Below are 18556 nucleotides of genomic sequence, written 5' to 3'. Positions count from 1 at the left end.
AAAAGTATTTGCCCCTTCCTGATTTTTTTGCATATTTCTCACACTTAAATGATTCCGATCATGAAACAAATTTTAATATTACACAAAGATAACCTAAATCTAAAGTAAATCCAAGATGCAGTTTTTAAATTATTATTTCACTTATTAAGGGAAAAAAGTTGTTCAAAATTGCCTGGCCCTATGTGAAAAAGTAATTGCCCCCTCCCATGCTGAATCATGAATGAACTGTGATTAACCACAATTTTTTGGAAAGCTGAGTTAAATTTCACTTGCCATACCCAGGCCTGATTACTGCCAGACCCTGTTGAATCAAGAAATAACATAAATAGAAGCTGCCTGACAAGTAAAGCAAGCTAACAGATCACAAACAGCAACACATCATGCCACAACCTACAAATATTCAAGAATAGATTAGAAACAACGTAATGTACATGTATCAGTCTAGGAAGGGTTTCAAAGCTATTTCTAAGGCTTTGGAACTCCAGTGAATCATGTTGAGAGCCATTCTCCACAAACAGAGATAACTTGGAACATCGGTGAACCTTCCCAGGAGTGGCTGGCCTACAAAAATTACTCCAAGAGCATGACAACAACTCCAGAAGGTCATAAAAGAACCCAGAAGAACATCTAAAGAACTGCAAGCCTCACTTGCCTCAGGTAAGATCAGTGTTCATGATTCAACAATAAGAAAGAGACTGGGCAAAAATGGCATCCAGGGGGAGAGTTCCAAGGCCAAAGCCACTGCTGACCAAAAAGAACACAAAGGCTCATGTCAAATTTACCAAAAAACATCTTGATTACCCCCAAGACTTTTAGGCAAATATTCTGTGGACTGAGACAAAAATGTAACTTTTTGGAAGGCGTACGTCCCATTACATCTGGCATAAAATGAATACAGCATTTCATAACAATAACATCATACCAACAGTCAGACATGGTGGTGGTAGCGTGATGGTCTGGGGCTGCTTTGCAGCTTCAGGACCTGGACGACTTACCATAATTGATGGAACCATGAATTCTGAGCTCTACCAGAAAATCCTTAAGGAGAATGTCTGGCCATCAGTTTGTGACCTCAAGCTCAAGTGCACTTGGGTTATGCAGCAGGATCCTAAACACAACAGCAAGTCCATCTCCAAATGGTTCAAGCAAAGCAAAATGTAGGTTTTCTAGTGGCCTAGTCAAAGCCTGGACTTAAATCCAATTGAGCTGATGTATCATGACCTTACACAGGCCATTCATGCTGAAAAACCCTCCAATGTGGCTGAATTAAAACAATTCTGCAAATAAGAGTGGGCCAAAATTGCTCCATAGCAATGTGAAAGACTAATTGCCAGTTATTGCAAATGCATGATTGCAGTTGTTGCCACCAAGGGTGGCACAACCAGTTTTAGATGTAGGGGGCGTTCCTTTTTTCACATAAAGCCAGGCAGGTTTGGACAGCTTTTTTGCTTTAATAAATTAAACCATTATTAAAAAACTGCATTTTGTATTTACTCGGGTTATCTTTGTGTAATAATAAAATTAGTTTGATGATCTGAGTCATTTAAGTGTTTAAGTGTGACAAATATGCAAAAAAAAATTAAAAATTAGAAAGGGGGGCAAATACTTTTTCACAGCATTGTATGTATAGACTGGTATCCTAACTGGACGATTTACCCTCACATCCTGTTCTGATGGCAAATATATATATATATTTTTAACTTCCCGTCACTCTTTGGAAAGGTTCTAAGATTTCCTTATTTCAAAACAAGATGTTTTGGGTACGGACACAAGTAAAAAAACGTATCCTCAATCATGCAGGTGAAGACAACAGCCAATAAACAACAGCTCTTTATATAAATAAAGTAATTTAAGTTCATTGGTCCTTAAATAATGAAGTAGTGAACTACAGCTCTCGTGAATGTCCTCATTAAATCATTTTGCTTTCAATTGTTAGGTCTCGGGTTAATCAAATTAATAGGCAAGTGCCCTCAAATGAACTTGCATAGTGCTGCCAAATAGGTTCTTGCAGGAGCACAGAAGACGCTCCATCACCTCCACACAATGCAGAGATTGGTTTAGTTGGCAGAAACAAGCTTACATCCATGGATTCACAATGAACAAATGAAATTACAGAGGCATGAAATACGGGTATTATTTTGTACTGTGATTAGCCTCATTTTTGCCACAACCGATCTTGGGCTTTATACAAGCATAATTGTACAATGACAGTTACAGTGTAGCATGGTGACATAATTACAATTACAACAAGTTATTGGGATGCATGCTAGCAGTTACATCCACGTCTACTTATTCTAATCTGCACTCAAACATGGGAAGGCAGGAAAAGCTTACAAAAGTATACAGTCAGTGGTAAGACACATAGGGGCCAGCCAATAGTATTTGGGGCCATTCACAGACACAAGCTTATTGCCCAGTGTGGCCAAAATAGTGAACCAGATAATGTGTGAGTATGTTATAGTATATCCTAAACCTTTACCCCATTTGCTAATTATTTATTATAGATACTAAAAGAGCGGACAATTTATGTAGCGCTTTACATGTATATTGTACATTCAAATCAGTCCCTGCCCTCAAGGAGCTTACAATCTAAGGTCCCTAACTCACATTCATACACATGCTAGGGTCAATTTAGACAGGAGCCAATTAGGCTACCAGCATGCCTTTGGAGTGTGGGAGGAAACCTACGAAGGCACAGGTAGAACATGCAATCTCCAGATAGGTAATGCCCATGCTTAAAGTGCAAGTCTATCCTAAAACTAAAACCCCCATACACACGATCAGAAATTCTGTCAGCAAAAGTCGGATGCAAGTTTTTGGTCAGAAATTCCAACCATGTGTATGCTCCATCTGACTTTTGTTGGCAGAATTCCAGCCAGCAAGTTCTCTATTTTTCGGTCGGAAAAAGATTGTGACTGACGGCTCCCGTGCGCATGCGCAGGAGTGACGTCACATGGCTCCGGCCAGTCACAGAGCCAGAGACCACGGTCCTGGAAGGAGGAGAGGCGAAGATGGATGCGGCCTGCACAGGGGACAGCGCGGGATTCGTTTGCAGGTAAGTGTCAGATCGTCTGTACAAATTCCGATGCGCAAAATTCCTATGCATGCTTGGAAATCATTTGACGCATGCTTGGAAGCATTGAACTTAATTGTCTCGGCTCGTCGTAGTGTTGTACATCACCGCTTTCTTGACGGTCGAAAGTTCAGAGAACAATTTTTGTGTGACCGTGTGTATGCAAGCCAAGCTTGAGCGAAATTCCTTCGGAAAAACCATCCAAGTTTTTTCCGACGGAAAATTCGCTCGTGTGTACGGGGCAGAACATCCCTGCATCTACAGACATCCACCATCTAACACTAACCTACCTAGCCATGTAAAGAAGAAATCAGTATACATACCTTTTTTTAAAACAATACGATCCGATCTCCAGTGGTGGAAGCTCTGCAGAGGACACAGCCAAAAACAGCTGTGAAATGAATGAGGAGTGACATCACCCATAGAGTTACTATGGGGCTTCCGTTGTCAGATGTGTCCTCTGCACCCGCCTGACAGCTCAGCGTGGAATCGGCTGCAGAAAAGGTATGTATACTGATTTCTTCTTTACAGGGCTAGTTAGGTTAGTGTTAAGCCGCGTACACACGGGCGGACTGTCTGTCCAACTTAGGCCGCGTACACACGGGCGGACTGTTCGCCCAACTTTGTCCGCTGAACAGTGTTTGGGCGGACAGTCCGCTCGTGTGTGGGCTTTCAGCGGACAGTTTCAGCGGACAGTTGGACGGACAAGGTTTTTCGGAATTTCCGAAAAACTGTCCGCTGAAACCTTGTTTGAGCGAACAGTCCGCCCGTGTGTAGGCTTGTTCGTCAAACAAAGTTGCGCGCATGCTCAGAAAGGATTTTCACGCCGAAAGCTATAATACAGTGTATAGGACGTCGTATTTTTCGTCCCGTCGTACGTGCCGTTCACGTCATCGCGCACGGTTTCAGCAAACTGTTCGTCCGTCGTGTGTGGCCATGTCCGTCCATGCTAAGTTTGAGCGGACTGTTTGCCGAAACTGTTGGACGGACAAAGTTGGGCGAACAGTCCGCGCGTGTGTACGCGGCCTTAGTATTTCGGAATTTCCGTAATATTGTCCGTCCAACTTTGGTTTCAGCGGACAGTCCGCTCGTGAGTAGGCTAGTTGGACGGACTAAGTATGGCGCATGCTCAGAAAGGATTTACACGGCGGAAGGTTGCATTGCTGTGTATTGAACGTCCTATTTCTAGTCCCGTCGTACGTGCTGTACACGTCATCGCGCAAGCTTTCAACAGACTGTCTGTTCATCGTGTGTGGTCAAGTCCGTTCATTCAAAAGTAGGACGGACTGTCCGTCGGATTGTCTGACGGACTTAGTTGGCCAGACAGTCCGCCCGTGTGTACGCGGCTTTAGATTGTGTATATCTGAATATGCAGGGATTTTAGTTTTAGGGTGGACTTTAAAGTGGTTGTAAACCCTTTTGTCTTACTTTTATCTATAGGTAAGCCTAGAATAAGGCTTACCTATAGGTAGTGGAAATATCTCCTAAACGTGCGCTGCTTAGGATATATTTCACTTGTAGTGCGCCAATGTTGGCATTGACGCATGCGCTGTGAAGAAACAGACCACCGTGACGTTTCTTCCCCTAGCATGTGCCGTGACTGATGGCTCCCGTGCACATGCGCAGGAGTGATGTCACGCGGCTCCGGCCAGTCACACAGCCAGAGACCACGGCCCTGGAATGAGGAGTGCCGAAGATGGATGCAGCCTGCACAGGGGATAGCGCGGGATTCGTTTGCAGGTAAGTGTCATATAATGGGCTAGTATGTGATGCATGCTAGCCAATTTTGCAGGCCTTGCAGGGAGCAAAAGAGGAAGTAAAACCCATCGGGGCTTACTTCTTCTTTAAAGATTTAAACCAATGACCCTAGTGCTGCCAGGCGAAAGTGCTTACCATTTAGCCACTGTGCGGCCCATGTTTATTACTCCCCCCCACCCCCCTTTTTTTAAGAAAATTGTGAATAATTTTTTAAAGGGGGGGATTTAGGCAACACCGATGTACTCCAACCTGAAGCCTCCCGGGACATCTACATCATGCATCCCAGGGGGCTTCGGTGTTATCTTAACATTCTGCGCATGCACAGTGGTGCATCATCAGGGTCAGGATGCTAGGACCTAGAAGAGACAGGTGGCTCCCTATGTAGAGAATACAGCAATGCCAGACTTGACATGTGGTGGCCTTTTGGAAGCTTACAGAAAGATAATGTTGGACTAAGTAGACATGGGAGTACGTGATTTGAAGATAAAACAGAAAACCAGTTAAGAAGGGGAAAAAAGTAACATGTTAGATTAGATTAATGACACCCCATAACAGATCGCAATGAATACCCATGCAATGTGATTCAGGTGCGAAAAAAAGGGTCCTGCACGATTTTTGTGCGGGTGAGATGCGTTATCAGCCATACAAAATGAATGGCTCAAATCGCACAGACATCGCATGTGATATGCACAGGAATGCAGTTTGATTCCTGTGCGAATCACGTGGACAAATTTCTATGCCGTCCAAAAAAAAAAAAAAATAAAAAGCTTGGGCTTTCGATATACGTTACAACAAAGGGATATAAAACTAATAAATAGTAAGTATTTGATGACTTACTGTAGGAGCTTTCTTTTATCACAAATTCCTGGAAGCAGCATCCAAACTCATCTGGCACTCGAAGGGATATGACTTTTTTCTGAAGCTTTGAAGACTTTCGCACCAAAAAAGTCTGTGAACAGGAAAATGTAAGAGGGCAAATGAAAATACTACCTGGAAATATTGTTTTATACAACAGACTCTAATATAATTGCATATTATATTCCACAAATTGTGGAGACTCAAAATAAACACGTTCACGTCACATTAGGCTACATGGGCACAGGCAGATTGGTGTTCTATCTAGGGCACCCAGGAGGCACATGCATAGGGTCCAGCCTTGCTTCCAGCAGCCTGGCTGAAATACACAGTGCTTTCCTGTATTTGCTTTTAGGGCTAAGTGCACTTTCAAAGTACTCAAACCCCTAGCAGACCAAGCACAGAAAACATGGACACTTGTAGACAGTTATACAATCTGCTACAGATAAGGTTGCACCAATACCACTTTTTAAAGACGGAGTACAAGTACCAATACTTTTTTTTCAAGTACTCGCTGATGCTGATTACCAATCCTTGTTTTTTTAATGTCATGTGACAGTTGCACTAACATGCAGCAATGTAGTTCAATTTTTATATTTCTGATGAAGAGATGTAATATTTTTTCTGTATAAATTTTGTATAAGAAAAAAACAATAAAATATAAAAATAAATAAATAGAAACAAATTAAAAAATAATAATATGCAGCACTGATGAGCACCGACAGGTGGCACTAATGAGGTGTGGACTGTGTCAGTAGTTTTTTATTTTATTTTTTTACAATTTAATCTTTTAAATATTTTTTTATTACAATTCATTAATTAATTTATTTTTTATCAGCCCTGTTGGGGGGCTTTGGTGAGATATCAGGGGTCTAAACAAACCCCTGACATCTCCACTTTGAGACAGGGAAAAGGACTGAAGATAAAGATTCTCCAGTCCCTTTCTCTGCAGCTTCAGCTGCACTGAAGAAGAATCGACAGGAGACAGAGGCTCCAATCTATTCATAAACTGAAGCATTGTAAACACAGTGCTGTGCAGTTATGAATGGACAGTGAGGGATTACTGACTGTGTGCATTCGGAAAAGGAAGGAGCCGGTAAATTGACAGATCCGGGACATGGGGGGACTAGGAGAGCACAGAGGGGGTGGAGAAGCATGGAGGAGGACCGAAGGAGCACGGAGGAGGACACAGAGTGAGACATGGAGGGGGAGCACAGAGGGGGACCGGAGGAGCATGGAGGAGGACATGGAGGGGGAGCACAGCGGGGACCAGAGGAGCATGGAGGAGGACACGGAGGGGAGCACAGAGGGGACCAGAGGAGCATGGAGGAGGACACAGAGGGGGAGCACAGAAGGGACCAAAGGAGCATGGAGGAGGACACGGAGGGGAGCACAGAGGGGACCAGAGGAGCATGGAGGAGGACACGGAGGGGGAGCACAGAAGGGACCAGAGGAGCATGGAGGAGGACACGGAGGGGAGCACAGAGGGGACCAGAGGAGCATGGAGGAGGACACAGAGGGGGAGCACAGAGGGGAAGCGGAGGAGCATGGAGGGGGAGCACAGAGGGGGACTTGTGGAGCACGGAGGAGGAAACAGAGGGGGACCAAAGCAGACTCAGAGAGCTGGTGGAGGACCTGGGGAGCCGCAGGAGGACAAAGGGGACAGTCGGGATGATCAGTTTGGGGCAGTTACAGGCACTGATCTCCCTGTATACCTTTTAAAGAAGCTGAAAGCCGCGGGAGGGAGAGGAGGAGAAGCGGCTGTCAGCTGCTTTATTAAAAGGTATACAGGGAGATCGCCCCCACGTTCACCTGTGAGGCTGCCCAGCCCAACCCCCCCCCCCCCTACACTGAGGATGCAGGTATAGGTATCAGTGCAACCCTAGTTACAGATAAGAGTATATTATGAATTCACTTACTTACAATACATTTCCCAATACAACAGAGTAGAGTTCTTATTAGTCACCAAACAGCCAAGCATACAATATCAAGCATGTAAAGATCTTCCAGCTCAACTTCATTATCTAGCCATCTGATCTCTAAAGGCCCAGTCACAATACAGTGCCTTGAAAAAGTATTCATACCTCTTGAAATTTTAATATTTTGTCATGTTACAACCCAAAACGTAAATGTATTTTATTGGGATTTTATGTGATAGATGCCGACACAAAGTGGCACATAATTGTGAAGTGGAAGGAAAATGATAAAATGGTTTTGGGCCTCTTGGCTGCTTCTCTGATTAATGCTCTCCTTGCCCGGTCTGTCAGTTTAGGTGGACGCCCATGTCTTGGTAGGTTTGCAGTTGTGCCATACTCTTTCCATTTTCGGATGATGGACTGAACAGTGCTCCGTGAGATGTTCAAAGCTTGGAATATTTTTTTTAACCAAACTCTGACCTGCCTGGTGTGTTCCATGATGCTGCTTGTTCACTAAGGTTCTCTAACAAACCTCCAAGGGCTTCACAGAACAGCTGTATTCATACTGAGATTAAATTACACACAGGAGGACTCTATTTACTAATTAGGTGACTTCTGAAGGCAATTGGCTCCACTACATTTTAGTTAGGGGTATCAGCATAAAGGGAGCTAAATACAAATGCATGCCACATTTTCCACATATTTATTTGTAAAAAAAAAAAAAAATTAAAACAATTTATCATTTTCTTCCACTTCACAATCATGTGGCACTTTATGTTGGTCTATCACGTAAAATCCCAATAAAATATATTTACCTTTTTGGTGGTAACATGACAAAATGTGGAACATCTCAAGGGGTATGAATGCTTTTTCAAGGCACTGTATGTGTGTTTATGCAACACGTTATTGTATGCCAAAACTCACTGCGTTAATGCAGCCCATTTATTTGAAATGGGATACCAGAGCATCATTACTTACTGAAAAAAATTAAATAAATCCATTTTTTTATTTTTATTTTTATAATGAACGACAATGTACATATTATTTGCTAAATTGGCACAAGCTATGAGGTACGCTGGCAAGGTGCGTTGGGATGCCATTCCAAATAAAGGTCAATGCAATGCGATAATACACATTTTTGGCTGGAAACACACCACTGAAACCAAAGCAAACAAAGCACAAAACATGCCATTGAGCCATAGGTTATAAAAAAAGTAAAAAAATAAAAATAAAAAATAAAATTAGAAAAAAAAAGATTTATCTGGTAAATGTTAATGCTCTGAGGCATAGTGTACACTATCCGGTGATGGGATAACATGTTCCATACAGTCACACGCTTGAATAGGAAGGCCGGAGAAATAGCAGTCAGCCTCCGGTATGCAAGATAAGCGTACACACTGTGCTGGGACTTGTACCTAAAGTGTCACTACACTGTAAAAAAAAAAAAAAATCTCTAAGTATTTACTCAGAACTTTAAAAAAGTACCTTTTATTGCTCTCAGCCTTCTCTCAATCTCCAAATTCCTTCCCTTTTTGTTTTTTTGCTGCTGTGATCTGACTTCCTATTAGTTGGTGTCTGTATTCGTTCACCATGGCCCCATTGTATGTAGGAACAAAGCCACCCCCCTGGCTCACTGCTGAGATGGACGAGGGACTGTGGACTATGGGATGTGTACTGTGCAGCTGACCACAACTAATATGAATGGCTACTTCCAAACAAATAGAAGTGTTTTTTGTTTTCAATAAACTTTGTGCGAAGTGTACAAAACTTACAATTCATGCACTGCAACGTAGGGCAGCGTGATGCGATGCGCTGCCTTACATTACAGTGTGACTTGGCATGGTGCAATGCAATAAAATGCAGCATGTAGTCATTTTACTGCAGTGCAGCTCTAGGCTACAATTGTTCCCCGTGCGTCCCTGCGGTTTTCAGTGGCTAGAGGGGCGCTTTTAACCCCCGCTAGCGGCCGAAGAAGAGGTTTAAAGGGCCCATGTTGTGGCGCTTCCGAATCGCTTTTCAGGCAGGGCGTTTTGGGAGCGTATAAAGCGCTCCAAAACCACCCCAAAGATGTTGCTTGCAAGACTTTTCCTAACGTCACGCAAGCGCAGCCCCAGTGTGAAAAGTCACACTGAAATGAACGCCGTTTTTAGGTGTTATTTAGAAGCTATTTCTAGCGCTAAAGCGCCTGAAAACCGACTCGGTGTGGAAGTAGCCTAATTGAATGATATTTACTTAGCAGAACACATAGGGGTTGATTTACTAAAACTGGAGAGAGCAAAATTTGGTGCAGCAATCAGCCAATCAGCTTCTAACTTCAGTTTGTTCAATTAAGCGCTTGCCGACCAGCCGCCATCGTTATATGGCGTCAGTTCGGCTCTCCTGCACAAATCGCCGTAGCTGTATGGCGTATTGCGCAGGTGCATGCTCGCTGCACACTGCAGGCGTGTGCCCATGGGTCGGGCAGACTTGATGTCAGCTGGCGTTCCGCGATCGCGGTATACAGAGGCAGAATGGAGATCTGCCTTTGTAAACAAGGCGGATCCCCATTCTGACAGGAGATATGACAGAGATCTACTGTTCCCTGTGATCGGGAACAGTGATCTCTGTCATGTCCCTGCCAGCCCATCCCACCTACAGTTAGAACACGCTGAGAGAACACATTTAACCCCTTGATTGCACCCCAGTGTTAACCTCTTCCCTGCCAGTGTATTTTTACATTGATCAGTGCATTTTTAGAGCAATTTTTATCAATGTAATAATGTTGCTGGTCCCCAAAAAGTTTGTCCGCCGCAATGTCGCAGTCTCGCTAAAAATCGCAAATTGCCACCATTACTAGTAAAAACAATGAAAAATAAATAAAAGCCCCTAAATCTACCCCATAGTTTGTAGACGCGATAATTTTTGCGCAAACCAATCAATATATGCCTAGTGCGATTTTTTTCTACCATAAATATATAGAAGAATATATATTGGCCTAAACTGATGAATACGTTTTTTTTTTGTATTATTTTTTTTTTGGATATGTATTATAGCAAGAAGTTAAAAAAAATGTCTATTCTTCAAAAGTGTTCATTTATAGCGCAAAAAAAAACAAAAAAAAACGTAGAGGTGATCAAATACCACCAAAAGAAAGCTATATGTGTAGGAAAAAAGGGACGTAAATTTTGTTTGGGTACAGCGCTGCAGGACCGCGCAATTGTCAGTTAAAGCGACGCAGTGCCGTATCACAAAAAATGGTTGAAATATAGGTTTTAGGCATCCCCTGCAACAAAAATTAAATTTTTGGTGAGATATTTCCAACAGGGACACTTCTAAAGGGATGCAGACCCAGCAGCTGTCCTCATTAGTGCTCTGCAGCTGCCACAGCTGATTGATAATTATGAAATCATTCCCATTAGACCCACTGTGCCCAGAGGCACAGACAAACACACATGGATTTCTTCAGAATAACAAAAGGTAGGAATCTGCAACAAAGGTTGTTATAATCCTTGTAATGTGCATAGATCACCCGGTGGGGGGGGTATGTTTTTTTCTCAATAAAAGTGGAGTAACGCTTTAAGCTTTGATAAAAAAAAATTGAAAGCCGATTGGTTTTTCTATGCATAGCTGAACCAGATTTTGCACTCAGTTTTAGTCAATCAATCCCACAATGATAATAAACATTTGTATGCATTTGTTGCTCAAGTTCTAAAAAAAAAAAAAAATCTGCAAACTGTACAAGGAATGTGTGCTTTTCCTAGTTTCTAGGGTGGAGATTTCCTTGAGAGAAGAAATGAATGGCAAGGTTCCAGTCCAACGCAGCCCTCCAAGAGCACAGAGCGCCAAGATCTAGGTTATCTTGTGAAGCTCAGCATATTTCCAGCCTGCACAATCTAGTAGCTCAGACGTTCGATCGAAGTTGGGAAACAATCACTGAGCAGTTCTAAGAAAGCACATTTTCATGCAAAGATTAACAACACCAAAAATAATTTAGCCGTGCACCTATCTCTAGGAACACTTGCACTTGTGCTATATAAAAATAGCATAACCATCTGATGTTTGCCTTCCAATAGCTGCAGCTGTTGAGGTCCAGGAATGTCAAACTGAGGATCCAGATGGAACTATAATTTTACATAATGGACTATTGTTTCAGACTGTTAACATTTGCAAGCAACAGGTGCTAGGCAGTACAAAACTATTCTGTATCTGACGGTATGTGTGACTTTCATGTGCTACGATCTCTGTAGGAATATATAAAAAGGAACTGTTTGGTCCAGTCATTTAACTAGAAGGGTATGTCAACCCTAACATTGCACGTGTCTTCTTCGGGACCTTTTGGTCAATAAGTGCCCCATCATTGTTGTCAGTGAAAGGGATAGTGTTCCATTGTTTTATATCTGTAGCAGAAATGATGCCCCAATGTTGGTGTCAATGGAAGCAATGGTGCCCCATCATTGGTGTCAGTGGGAGGAATAGTCCTTCATATCAAAGGAAGGAAAAGTGCCCCAAGAGCAGGCAAAGGGCCACATCTGGCCCAAGGGCCGCAGTTTGGAGACCACTGCACTATATTAAATTATCTCTGAGGATTACAGCTTGCATTTGCTCTGAACCAATTTTGGGTCCGAACCTAGAAGTAAGCCATTAGTCTTGGCCCAATGAGCTGCAGGTGGGGAATTCCCTGCCCCACAGCTACGGAGTTACAGAGGGGTGGGGGTGCTCATGACATCACTGACCTAATATGGTTACATGGCTTATTAAAGTGGTTGTAAACCTAGTTACACCACTTTTACCTACATTTAAGCCTATAATAAGGCTTACCTGTAAGTAATGGAAATATCGCCTAAACCTGCACGGTTTAGGAGATATTTACCATACATGCTTGCACCGACGTCATCGTTTGTGCACATGTGCACTGCAGAAAGGGTACAATGGTGTTGTTTCTAAAGGTCCCTTGTCACGACTGGTGACAAGGTACCTCCCGTGAGCATGCGCGGGAGTGACGTCACACAACTCCGACCAGTCACAGAGCCGAGTCCACGGCCCCGCTACAGGAAGAGGGGTGAAGATGGATGTGGCCACCAACGATGACATTGGGGACATCATGGATTTCTTTTGCAGGTAAGTGGCACATAATGGGCTGGTATGCGATGCATACTAGCCCCTTATGCTTTTACTGTGCAGGGAACAAAAGAGGAAGTAAAAGCCATCAGGGTTTACTTCCTCTTTAAGTCAATGGTGCCATAGTATCCGCATATCTTTGTAATGTTAGAGGGACATGGGAGTCATATACATCAGGGTAATATTGCCACCTACAGGGGGATTTTATCATGAATACAAAAAAAAATCCCATTTTCTTTATCGTTCATTGAGGAACACAAGATTCAAAGACAATTGAAACATCCAAATGCAGTCCAACTGATGGGTGGGCAATACAGCAAAAAAAACAAAAAAAACAAAAAAACAGCAACAGGCCTATTATAAACAAAGGAAAATTGTGGACTGCCGGCAGCTCAAAGAGTAGTAAACCCCGCTTGGTCATTTTTAATATAGCTAAAATTAATATCTCCTAAACATGCACCATTTAGGAGATATTCACCCTGGATGCAGCCAGTTACGTCACCGGCACATGCGCTCTGAAGGTCTGGCATATGTTGACTGACCTTCAGAGCTTCGTGCCGGAACCAAGGGCTCCCTCGCACATGCACGGGAGTGACATCATCGCGGCTCCAGGCAAATCACATAGTTGGAGCATGTGAACATGGAACACCGGGGGAAAACGTCAGTCCTCTCAGCTGTAAAAGCACAGAGCTGGGGGGCTTTGATCCAAGGTCAGTATTTCATACTGTGCTAGTGTGCGATGCCATTGCCTTGCAGGTGTCTTTTTATTCTGTACAACAGCCACAGTTTACTACTGCTTTAAAGGACCTTACTCCTAGAGCTGGTATCAGATGAGGCCTGAAAATTCACCTGGTAAAACCTAAAGGAAAAGTATGGCCAAAGCTTCTCCTATGGCTATATTTCTCCTATGGATCACAGGACAGCGGGCTAAAGTATGCTGTTGGCTGACTACACTCAGCCGGTCCAGATCAGCATCCACCCAACAGCCTGGACCGGCCCCTGGCAGAGCCTCTCAGTGAGCTGCTGAGAGCCTGAGCCAGCACCTTCCATCCCCTCTGCATCTGCAGTGGAATTGGGCAAATCTGACTACCTAAAGGAAAGCTACCATCAGCCCCATGACTCACATTGGAAAGTAAAAAGTTGGTTGACGCTGGGAAAGAAGAGTCAGAAACTGGAAGCAGAGAGTTTAAAGTTTTCCCTGGGGAACAAAAGATCCAGATACTCCAAATGATGAGTTGGCTCCAAAGCAGAATTCTGAAGGTTTAAGATCCAACCAAACTTTTTTTAGGCTGTGCAATATTGTCAGCCAGAACCTGTGCTGACTGTTCTCTCAACAGCAGTTGCCCAATAATTCCACAATGGGAACATAACAAGGCAAACAAAGGGGGTAGAACATTAGTGTACACATGGGGTGAGGACGATCTCTTGTTTCTTCCCCAGCCTGAGAATGGACAGTAAAATGAGAAGTAGTACACTAATAAACTCAATATTTGGCTACTCTGCTCACTCCTCTTATTAGGACTTCCCCTGTTCGAACGTGAGCACTGCAGAACAACTGAATGGCTACTTCTCCCTCTCCAAGTCTGAGCTCCACTGTATAGAGGACTGCAAGAGGCAGATGTCAAGTCAAATGTAATTACTTACACATACATTATCGGGTACTTAGCTACATTACTGTATTAATGAATACAAAGCTGTATAATTTGTATTAGCTTAGATCTCACTTTCAAAATACATTTCTGTTATATAAGCAAAAATTTTAACACAATTCAAACACTTTATGTCAAAGCAGTGTAGGCCTGTTAAAGGTAACCACATCATTTACGTTAACCAATAACCACAAAGTATAACACTATAAATAAAGATCTGCTATACAAGGAATCTAATCGCCAGTCCTGGTCAATGACAATCGAGGAGAGGGGCTTGTTTCATATATCAGTCAACTCTATCTACCACATGATAATGGTCGGGTTTTTAAATAGTAAACTCTACAACAGGGCCCTGAATGCCCTGCAAGTAACTTTCCAAAAGTAGCTCCTGCTAAAGAATCTCTAAAGACATTGCCAATGCCAGAGGTCTCCAAACTATGGCCCTCCAGTTGTTCAGGAACTACAAATGCCATCATGCCTAGTCATGTCTGTGAATGTCAGAGTTTTACAATGCCTCATGGGACGTGTAGTCCCTAACAGCTGGAGGGCCATAGTTTGGAGATCCCTGGCCCTAGGCCATATTCCATGCTACAGACTGCATGTAACTTGTCTTCCTATAGGCATCTCTGCAGACTTCTGCAGGCTGGGGGTAAAGAATTCTGCAATCTCAATGTCCACAATATATTGTCTTTGAAAGGATGGGAAATATAATTTTTTATTTTTTTGGGAAGTCAGAAGTACAGTAGTACAAAACCACTGCTAAGCAGCAATAGAAATACATTTTTCAAACATATTAAACTACAAAATTGTTTGGTCAACGGATTTTATATATATATATATATATATATATATATATATATATATATATATATATATACACACACACACACACACACACACACACACACACACACACACACACACACACTACACTGGATTCTTCAATAAAGAATTCATAAATGTACTGGAGGATAAAATAGCACTGGTGAATACTAGACATCCGTACACACCCACTATCACAGAAAATATCAGAGCATTTTTTTCACGCCCGTAGCTGACCACACACAGATAAAAACTTTCCCCTGTATGCCAAGCATTCCATACTTCTTCTATGATACAATTGTGTGGTGTTCTGGCAATGACCAACCATTACAAAAGCATTCTGGAGAGGAGATTCATTCATCGGGATCAGTTGGTCAAGTGGATATTTTGTACAAATAACTTGATTATGACTCTCTGCTGTGCATCCAACTAGTAAGAAGTAAAGAAGTAAATTAACCTTTGATGCTATGTTCATTTGAGAATGATCTTTCTACTTTAATGGAAAGCTTCAATAAATACAACACAACGATCTCAGAAGGGGTGGAGAGAACACAACTGATCAACTGATTTAAAGAACTCCAAGAATTAAAGAGCCCACTAGCAGCCGAAAAGGGGTTAAAAGCACTCGCAAAATGCAGCTGCAGCGGCGCTGGTCAATGATTTCAATGGGCAGGGGCACTTTAGGAGCAGTGTGTACACCACTTCTAGACAGCTACAAAGATGCTCCTTGCAGGACTATTTTTAGCGTCCCGCCAGCGCACCTCTACAGTGTGAAAGCCCCCGGGCCTAGATAAGGCCTAGACATTTTTCATCAAATCAAGGTTAGTGGTACGTACCGCGGGTGGCTGGTCCTGCAAGAGATCCCCAACGCTGTCATCGGCCAGACTAAGTTGAAGCCAAACGGGGTGAGTGTGGAGAAGCTTATCCAGGATACTGGGCTTGTAGGCCACACTCTCATACCCAGAGTCTCGAAGGAAAGCTTTTTTCTCCAGCAGTACGTTTTTCTCCATCTCTTTCTCAATACTGCAGAAAAGAAACAGAACACATATATTAAATCTCCCAGCACTGCCCACAAACGATGGAAACTCATAACATATACAGATTTGGTCTATGCATCTAGTGTAACCAAAGTGGCAATCGTGGAGTAAATCATTTTTGCATTAAAAGCAGTTCTGGTGCCAGATGGAAACACAAACACATAGACAACAATAGTGGAACTGGTGCTTTCTGAGCTGCCCCTGGGTTTAAATCAACTGCTGCTTTTAGCATGTTGGCAGAAAATATCATTATTGTAGCTCGTCCTAGATTTGTATTGTGCATTTCATACATGACTCCCAGTTAAGGCTTGTCAAGCCTTAAGCATGTTAAGCAAGTGGCATAACCACTTAGAATAAAAGTCCATTAATTTTTTAGTACAAATCTGTCTGAAATATCAAAAACTATTGAGCTAGCTATAGGGCATGCTTCTTTCTTTAGAACCTTCTCACGTCAAGATGGAACGCCTTGGAATAGTCACCCTATTTGTCCTGGTAACCATTATAACTGGGGTAGACAGTAATGGGGAATCAAACCTTTTACAGCTGCCACCGAAACAGGAATAGAAGATGAAATCTTCCAATGGGGACAGCTTAGGTCTTTTTCACATGAAGGTTACAAACAGGTCCACCAGTCAGTTTTTCATGTGAACCTGATTGGACGGTTCATTCACCCTTATGGACTGGTGGGTGTAAACAGACTTGTGTTCATTTACACCAGCCTACCTCTGGATCTGATCCGGTCCGCTCAAAAAAAACAAAAAACAAAACAAAAGGGAAGCCATCCACTTCCGTTTAGAGGGATGGGATCAAAGGGCATTTGGGTGTAAATGGACAGTGACGTTCATTTACTTCCGGTCACCCATAGAGCAGAGCGAGCTCTCTCCGAGTGGAGACATATGTGTCATCCACTCGCTCAGCAGGGGATCACCGGACGGATCTGCTGCTGATCTCAACGTGTGAAAGGGGCCCAAGAGTTGACTTACCCATTTTCCAGAGATTTCCATTCATTTGTTATTGTGTTTTCAGGACTAGATATGATATTGACATTGAAAAGCCCGGAATTCTATTTACATATTTCATTGCATGAAGCTGATAAAGGAGTTAAAAATCTCTGATCAAAAAGATTATGAAAGATTTACTTCAATTATCCAATCGCGCAGATTAATTAAACAGAAATGCGCTTTTTGCACGCTTTTGGATAATTAAAGCCCAACTCTGGAAAAGCTACATGTTGTAAATTTTGTAAATTTTCCGAAGTTTCAAAATGCCTTGTTGACAGCGTCAACCCTTAAACTGGTTAAAATGCTTAAAATATTTCCTAACATTAACGTCTCGTTAACTAGAGTCTAATTAATTCCACGTTGTTGGAACTCAGGCGTATTTCGCAGTTTCTACTCTACAGCCTCTGCATTGCACGCTCTGTAAACTTAATGTGCCGTTACTACTGGAATTCTTTATTAGGGTGTTGATGTCTGAGCAAGTGCACATTCCACACCGCTGCCAAGTTGTATAGCAACGCTGCCGCCTGCCTGCTTGTCGCCTGAACTGCTGGTCTGTACTATAGGAAAAACAATCCAATAAACAAGGCTTTACAAAAGAAATGAAGGTTTGGAGCTAGATGCAACCAGCTAACAGATTAATTCTACATGATAAACAGAGCAGTGTCTTTATAATCATCACTATCACACCACACATGGTATTTCACGAACATACTCCGGTTACCTTGTTCTCGCACTCCCCCTACTGGGCACAAAGATAATGAACTCAGAAAACAAAAAGTCGTACAAGTAAGGTGATGCGCTACATAAAAAATGCTGCTCACATTGGCATGCCTTTTACAGGGTGATACACACACACTCACACATTCACTCACATATATATAAAACTAGGGTTCTTCAAAAAGTTTCCACACTTTTAACTATATAATATATAACTAGCTAATAAATATATAAAAGTGCAGAAACCCTTTGAAGTGTATATATAGATATATATATATATATACACACACACACATATACACACACATACACAAACACACACATATATACACACACATATATACACACACATACACAAACACACACACATATATATATATATATATATATATATATATATATATATATATATACAGTATCTCACAGAAGTGAGTACATCCCTCACATTTCTGTAAATATTTTATTCTATCTTTTTATGTGACAACACTGAAGAAATTACACTTTGCTACAATGTAAAGTAGTGAGTGTACAGCTTGTATAACAGTGTAAGTTTGCTGTTCACTGAAAATAACTCAACACACAGCCATTAATGTCTAAACCACTGACAACTAAAGTAAGCACACCCCTAAGT

The 18556-nt window shown here is 42.3% G+C and overlaps 1 protein-coding gene across 4 annotated transcripts in view; it reads right to left on the bottom strand.

The window, feature by feature from the left end:
* Positions 1 to 18556, bottom strand: part of RIN2 (Ras and Rab interactor 2) — a 271299-nt gene that overhangs the window by 77975 nt on the left and 174768 nt on the right. For all 4 annotated transcript variants that reach the window (XM_077486208.1, XM_077486209.1, XM_077486211.1 and 1 more), the window contains 2 exons: positions 16007 to 16193; positions 5669 to 5780 (listed from right to left, as the gene is read on the bottom strand). In XM_077486208.1, coding sequence (XP_077342334.1) covers positions 5669 to 5780; positions 16007 to 16193 — 299 coding nt within the window. The remainder of the gene's footprint in view (positions 1 to 5668; positions 5781 to 16006; positions 16194 to 18556) is intronic.

Source organism: Lithobates pipiens, unplaced genomic scaffold, assembly GCF_037356315.1.
Source record: "Lithobates pipiens isolate NorthernLeopardFrog02 unplaced genomic scaffold, aLitPip1_a1.2 Scaffold_18, whole genome shotgun sequence".
Classification (NCBI taxonomy): Eukaryota; Metazoa; Chordata; class Amphibia; order Anura; family Ranidae; genus Lithobates; species Lithobates pipiens.
The sequence above is the reverse complement of the archived record's forward strand: the minus strand, read 5'-3'. Positions and strand labels throughout refer to the sequence as shown.